This window comes from Condylura cristata, unplaced genomic scaffold (assembly GCF_000260355.1).
Source record: "Condylura cristata isolate star-nosed mole 26May11 unplaced genomic scaffold, ConCri1.0 scaffold00013, whole genome shotgun sequence".
Taxonomy (NCBI): Eukaryota; Metazoa; Chordata; class Mammalia; order Eulipotyphla; family Talpidae; genus Condylura; species Condylura cristata.
In genome coordinates, this window is record NW_004567114.1 from 123,543 (window position 1) to 130,721 (window position 7,179).

Sequence of the window (7,179 nt, forward strand, 5' to 3'; positions counted from 1 at the left end):
GGACCAGGCTTCGCCTCGGTCGGTGCCCGGCACGCGCACCCTGGAGGGTGTCGGTGCCCTGCGGCTCCCTCACCCTGCCGGAGGCCGCCCCGCCGCACCTCTCCTGCTGGCCGCCCACTGCTGGGTCAGGACTCCAGGGTAGGGCCGCCTCCCTGCAGTGCCCTCCACTCACCAGCCAGAGGCCCCTGGGCCCCACCCTCCTGTCCTGCTGCTGCGGCTCTGCCAGCGCCAGAGGACAGGAGTCCCGTGTCCCCAGAGACCAGGTCGGCAACACAGCTGGCAGGAGCCACAATGGGGTTAGCAGATAGGGACTGGGGGCCAGAGGTCGCCCTCTCCGTGCTGGCCATGCAGCCGGGGGCTGGGCCCGGGGCTGTCAGGGCCCAGGACTGCAGCCCTTCCCTCCCTTTTTGGGGAATCTTGGAGGCAGCCCACCTCTGGGGCTGTGGGTGGGGCGGGGCGGGGCTGGGGTGCCTGGACAGCAGCCCAGCGCGTGCCTGCCCTGGTGGTCAGCAGCCCTGGCTGGGGCGATGCAGTGGATGGACAGGCCAAAGGCAGCCTCCTAGCCCTCCTCCGACCCAGCCCCAGAGGGCCTGGGCCTGGGTCTCCCGTGCAGGCAGGGTCTCCAGAGGGCTGAGAACCCACCGGCCTGGGGCTACAGCCACCGGCAAAGGACGACCGTCTGTCCCCCAGGGCTCAGCAGCCTGTGGCCAGCCGGGGGCCGGGCGGCCGTCCTGGGTGGGGAGCCGGCCAACGCTGGTCTCAGGCAGGCCTGGGCTTGCCTCTGGGTGCGTTGCCTCACGACGGCCTCCTGGGCAGCCTGACCCTCGTACAGGACGCTGGTCTCCCTCCCCGTGGAAACTGACTGCCACTTGGCCAGACACCCCTGCCCCGGGCACCCCTGCCCAGGTGTGGGGCTCTGCCTGAGAACCCCCGCCCCAAAGGCCCGGCCCCGCTGTGGGCCTGGAGCCTGCCGCCTCCTGCAAGGGCTCAGGGACGGGCAGCCCTCGCGCCCTGTCCTCTGCTGCCTTGTCCCCGGCTCAGCTCCAGGCCCCTTGCACAGCTCGGGGTGGGCTGAGCGGTGGGGCGAGGCCGAGGGGCGAGTGTGCTGGCGGTGGGAGCCGCAGCGCCGGCCCAGCGCTCCACCTGAGACCTGGGGCCAGCCCTGCGTGCCTGCCGGGATACCAGCCACTGTGCCCTTGAGCCCTGAGGGCCGGAGCTGCCTCGCTGGTGTCCAGATGGCCAGGCTCTGGGTCCCTCCTGCCCCTGCCTGCCAGAGCCCATCACCATCAGCTCAGTGGCCCCAGGGACCAGTGCGCTGCCACTGGCATGGCTGCAGATGGCCTGACGTTCGGGGGCCGTGGAATAGCAGAGTAGCAGGACCAGGTGCAGGGGGGGGCAGGGGCCACGCCAGTGTCCAGTTATCTTGCCTGCACCGTCTGCCCTGCAGAGCCCCCAGCCACCTGTCCCTCCTGCCTGCCCTTGTCCATGGCCTGAGAGCTTTGTCCGTGGCGGCCTCGTGGGCTGCTTCCTGGTGCCCTCATGGCCCGCCCCACACCTGGTGGCGGCTGCGGCTGCTCGGTCGTGACTTCCACCTGCCCCTGGGGTTTCTGCCCCGGAGGGCCCAGGCTGCCCGGCACCCCCCCGCCGGCCAGGGCTGCTCCCTCCCCCACTAGCTGCAGCTCTCACACCCCGTGGCCCGGCCCTGGCCCTGCCCGTCTGGCCTTCCCGCTTGCCCAGAGGACCCCGCCCCTCCCACCCCCCTGTCCCCGGCCCTGGGCCTGCTGACCTCCGCGCTGCCTCTTCCAGAATGGTGTCCAGAAGTCCTGGGACTTCATGAAGACGCATGACAGGTGAGGGACCTGCCTTGGCGGAAACCCCGGGAGGTGCCCCCAGGACACAGGGCCCAGTGCCCACTCCGCCCCCGTGTGTGCTCCCCGATTCCTGGGCGCTCCCACCAGCCGTGGCCTCCTGCAGCGAGGAGTCAGCCCGCGCCTGGTGGCCGAGCAGGCGGCCAGGCTACACCCGGGGGGGCCCGAGAGAGGCCGCTGTGTGTGGGCAGGACGGTGGCCTGCCAGCTGGACCAGGCAGCCTGGGCCCCATCCCCCTCTGAGCAAGGGCCCCCACTTCCCAGCGTGCTGGGAGCGGCAGGCAGGCCTGGCGCCCTGTCCTGAGTGAGTGTGGCCTGTCCACACAGCGTGGCCATTCTCCTGTTCAACTCCTCTCAGCGGAGCCTGGTGCTGGTCAAGCAGTTCCGGCCAGGTGAGGCCCCGGGCTCCTGGGGGGGACAGCAGGGCCCAGGGTGGAGGGCGGAGGGGAGAGGGCCCGCAGGGAAGGGGAGCCGTGGTCCCGGGGGCCGGCCTGGGTGGTCGGGGGGGCGCCTCAGCGCTGCGCGTGGCCCCCAGCTGTGTATGCCAGCGAGGTGGAGCGCCGCTGCCCGGGGGCGCTGGCCGCGGCGGACCAGGACGAGCCCCGGGAGCTGCCTGTGTCCCTGCCCGGGGCGGCGGGGGTGACGCACGAGCTGTGTGCCGGGCTGGTGGACCAGCCCGGGCTGTCGCTGGAGGAGGTGGCCTGCAAGGAGGCGTGGGAGGAGTGTGGCTACCGCCTGGGGCCCACAGACCTGCGGCGCGTGGCCTCCTACAGGTGAGTGGCCAGCGGGCCAGTGGCGCCGGGTCCCGTTTTCCACGCAGGGCCCAGGAAGGTTGGACGCGGTGCCTCTGTGGTGATCCCGGCAGGCGCTGGGGCTGGAGTGGCCAGCGTGGCCGCCTGGCCGGGCAGGGCGGGCCGGGCAGCTGCTGTGCCGACGCTGAGGCTTCCTGTGGGACTAGGCTGCGCGGGCCGCCCCCAGGCGGTGCTCGCGGGGGGACAGGAGGGTGGGGCCGGCCTGCTGGCCACAGAAGCCCAGGCCCTGCGGCCGCCCCCCCCCCGGGGGGCAGAGGATGTGGGTGCTGCCCACCCCTCCCCAGGAGCTCTTTGAGGGCCTCAGGCTGTGAGTGAGGGGCGGAAGAGGGCTTCTGGGGCCCCCGCGTACTACTTGGGGCTCTGCTTGGGAAAGGCTGGCCCTCGAGCCCTGCCCGGCCTGGGGCCTTGTGCTGGGCCTTGGCCGCCCAGGCCTGGGGCGGGGCAGCGGCTGCCTCTGTGCGGGGTGGTCAAGGAGGGGCGGTGTGGGGAGACACCTTGGGAGGGCCGGGTCCTCCAGCCACAGCCTGGAGGCCAGGTGTGGCTGGGCGGGGGGGGGGGGTCAGCGCGTCCTGGTGGCCTGCAGTGGTAGTGACGGTGGTGGGGACAGGGCCAGGCAGGCCCAGCCTGGTGTGGACGGGCCTGGGTGGGAGGCCGAAGCTGTGGGGCTGGGGCTGGTGGCCGGCGGCTGGGCCCGTCCTCCCGCCACGGAGATGGCCTGCGAGCCGCAGTGCCCTGGGGGAGGGTCAGGGCCAGGGAGGTGGGGCTGCGAGGAGGCAGCGGCGGCCCAGTCAGGGTGTCCTGGAGGAGAGGCCCTGAGCGCCATGTCCCGATGCCCTTGGGCTGCCGCCCCTGCCCTTGCCCCCGCTCCTGCAAGTCTCCACTGTCCCCAGCCGGGTGGCACCTTGGAACCCTGTGGGTGGGGCCCTGGAGCCCTGGGCCTCTCCCGGCAGCTGGGCGGGGCAGGTCCAGCAGGGACTGAGCAGCCTGGCGGGACTGAGCTGGCCCAGTAGAGTGTAGTGGACAGAGGGAGGCCTTGTGAGCTGGGGGGTGGGGGTGGGGGGGCGTGGTGATGCAGCCTCCGCCACCCTGCAGCCCCCAGCACCCTCTGAGCATGGGGCCATCTGGCAGGGTCCTGAGTTACCCTCTCAGGAGCGTCCACCCTCCTTGGGACCTGACTGCCCAGGGCGGGCAGGACCCCGAGGCTCCACGAGCTCAGCGGCGTCTCCCCAAAGGGCCGGCGTGGGACTGACCGGCTCCAGCCAGACCCTGTTCTACGCGGAGGTGACCGACGCCCAGCGTGAGGGCCCAGGCGGGGGCCTGGCGGAGGAGGGCGAGCTCATCGGGGTCCTGCACCTGCCCCTGGAGGCCGCCCAGGCCTTCTCCGACGACCCAGCGGTGCCCAAGACGCTCGGCGTTATCTTTGGCATCACGTGGTTCCTGCACTGTGTAGCCCCCGGCCTGGGTCCTCAGTGACCCTCGGTGGTCAGTGCTGGCCCTGGCCCTGCACCCGCAGACCCAATAAAGCCCATGCAGCCCAAGTCCGTGTCCTCCGCCGTGACTGTGACGGGCGGGGCGGGGCGGCCTGGCTGGCGCTCTGCACATGGGACACAGGGGCTGCAGAGTGTTCAGATGACACTGACGCTGCCCGCCCTGGGCCCCCGGGCCCCCAGAGCCCTCCGCCCCCCAACCCGGGCTCAGCCGCCTGCCCGCGGTGGGCCCTGCAGGGCCTGTCCAGGAGGGCAGGGCTGGCTGGAGCCCAGGACTCAGCACCCTGCAGGGCCTGAGCCGTGGGCATGCCCCTGTGCCCAGTACAGCGCTCTGGCCGCTGCCCACCCTTCGGGCCAGGGGCCAGCCCAGGGGCCAGGAGGGTGCCTGGCTCGCCCCCCCCAGAGGCCAGCTCTTGGCCAGCACCCTTGGGGGTGGACGGGGTACCCTTTGGTGCTGGCCCCGGGGCCCTGGGCAGGGTGAGGGCTACAGGTGAGGTCTGGGGAGCGCGAGGGGCCAGGAGCTTTGCTGGACTGACTGGCCTCTGAGGGTGGGGGTTGGGGGGGTGGACTGGAGGGTACGTTCCCCCTGGGGCCCCTGTTCCACCCCGCCCAAGCCGACCCCACCTTGACCCCAGGTGGCACTCCAAGCACAGCACTCCCTTCCTGTCTGGCTGGGGCCAGGCAGCAGCACCACCTGTATGCAAATGCTCCCAGGCCAGCAGGCCAGGTGAGCCCAGGTGGGTGGGGTGGGACGGGGCCCGTGGGTCCTACGCTGGCAACACGGGCCTGCCCTGGGTCCGGTATGGCTGGGAATGTCGGGCCACTGGGCCTGCCGGGACCTACAGCCCCTCCCTCATGCCCCTGGCCCTGCCGCCTGTGGGCCCCCTGCCGCCCAGGAGGGGCAGGCGGGCAGAGCGATGGAGCCCTGGGGAGCGCGGCCCGCAGGAGGTGGGCGCCCCCCCCGCCCCCCACAGCCCAGCAGGGCTGGCGGTCAGCAGGCCCGGCTGGCCTAATGGAGCTGGCATCGATTTCCCAGCGCTGGGGGGGCTGTAACCGGAAACTCCCCTCCTGTCCGCTATATTTAGCCGCACAGAGCACCAGCGGAAGCTCAGCCGGCCCCAGCCCCGCCGCGGCCCGGTCCCGAAGCCCCTCGGCCAGGCCCAGCAGCCCACGCCAGCAGTGCTGGGTCCTGCACCAGCGAGCGCCCTCCAAGCTACCTGAGAGCACCTCTGGGGCTGGGCTGGGGGAGCCCCACATGGAGGCCGGCAGAGCTGGGGCTGGCAGGCGGAGGCCTGGTGACCTCCGAGAGGCAGCAGCTTCCCGGAGAGGCGGGAGCCCTTCCCCAGGGGCTCTCACCCGGCCGAGGGCCCGGGGCCCCAGCGCAGGCCCGGTGAGGACCTCCCCGAAGCAGCCGCCGTCCCGCCTGGCCAAGGCAGCTCTCTGCTCCTGGCTCCCGGTCTGGAGGGCAGTGCCCTGGGGTTGTGTCCCGGGGCTCATCCCAGGGTGGGGAGCTGGGTGCCCCCACTGCGTGACGCCCCCACCTGGCCGTGTGGCCTGGCAGCAGTGCTCTGGGCGGAGGGGACCCAAGTTGCCCCCATGGGCCTGGAGGGAGGCAGGTGGAGCCAGCCCACTGCCCCCCCAGCTGTGCAGGACAGAGGGGCTCTGCACCCCAGGAGGCCAGGCCAGCCGGGAGGGCCCCGGGAAGCCGGGCTCCGTCAGGAGAGGGTGGGCACCCTCACCAAGGCCGCGACAACAGGGCAGCGCCCGGCCGGAGGGCCTGCGGAAGGGCCCTGGGCGCCGGCCTGCGTCAGCCCTGGGCCGGGACTGGCCCGGCCACCCTTTCCTCCCACGCTGCCCGCCACCGGCAGGAAGCTCCAGAGGTGGACGAGGGAGGGGCCCTCGGGATTGTTCTCCGATTCCGCCCCGCCTGCCTGGGATTCCCCCTCCTTGGCTCTCCACGGCCCGCCGGCCTCTCGTGGGCTCTGGGGCTGGGCCCGTGGCCTCCTGGGGACCTGGCCTCTGCTCCCCTCCCCCGCTGCCAGGCCCCCTGCACAGGCAGGTCGCCACCGTGCAGCCCAGCTCCGCCGCTTCCTGCGACTTCCCGTCCCGGCCTGGGCAGGAAGGCGGCAGCCAGAGAGGCCCAGGCCCAGCCTCACCTAGGGCCGCGCCCTCGCCCCAGGGCGGTCCTCTGCCTGGCTCATCCTGATGGCCTGTCCCTTGGCCTGCTCTGTCCACTCCAGCTGGGAGCCCCGAGGGTGGGCAGGGTCTCTGGACAGAAGCATCCAGGCAGTGGAAGGCGGGCTCCCTGGCTGTGGGGTGTGGGCAGGGATGGACCCTGGGGCTCCCAACTGGGGGTATCCCGTGTCCTCTTGGGGCCTGCCCCTGCATCTGAGCAAAAAGGAGGCGGCATGTCCACAGCAGCCCTCCCCCGGTAGGCGCTGGCCACTGCCCGCCCATGGGAGGTCGTGCTAGGGAGCCAGGGGCTCTCGTCCACCTTCGCCGACTTGGCTGCATGTGGTGGGCGAGTCCTGCCCATCCTACCTGCAGAGGGCCCAGGGGAGTGGCGGCGTTGGGGGGTGGCGGCAGTTGCAGAGTGGCCACCCGCTTGCTGCTGCCCCTGCTGGGGGTCTGCTCCAGGTAGAGGGCTGTAGGCCCCGGAGTCTGCTGGGCACATCCTGGCACAGAGAGGGCAGTACCACCCTCCCAGGCCCTGGGCCTGGCTCAAGTTCTTTTTCCAGAAATCTTCCTGGCTGCCACCCCAGTGGAGACAGTTGTCAGCCCCCGCAAGGGCTGCAAGCACCCCCCCATCCAGCCCAGAGTGATTGTGTGCTTGATGGGGGGGGGACCCAGCTCCCTTCCCCTAACTGCCCAGGTGCTGGGAGGCGGGGTTCGCGTTTGGAGAAGAGCCCCTGGCCTCCACTGCCGGGGACCGCGGCTCCCCGTCGTCCAGGCACGGGTGGGATGCTCGGCTGGGGCCGCCGGGACGGCGGGCGGAGCCTCGATGGGCCGGGAC

General features: G+C 72.4%; 1 protein-coding gene across 1 annotated transcript in view; it reads left to right on the forward strand.

Annotated features, from left to right (window-relative positions):
- NUDT14 (nudix (nucleoside diphosphate linked moiety X)-type motif 14) overlaps nt 1–4,217 on the forward strand; it is a 6,997-nt gene extending 2,780 nt beyond the window's left edge. The window contains exons 2-6 of the mRNA XM_012724353.1: nt 130–263; nt 1,807–1,850; nt 2,195–2,259; nt 2,403–2,640; nt 3,912–4,217. Of these exons, the coding sequence (XP_012579807.1) occupies nt 130–263; nt 1,807–1,850; nt 2,195–2,259; nt 2,403–2,640; nt 3,912–4,152 (722 nt within the window). The 3' untranslated portion in view covers nt 4,153–4,217. The remainder of the gene's footprint in view (nt 1–129; nt 264–1,806; nt 1,851–2,194; nt 2,260–2,402; nt 2,641–3,911) is intronic.
- The last annotated feature ends 2,962 nt before the right edge of the window (nt 4,218–7,179 follow it).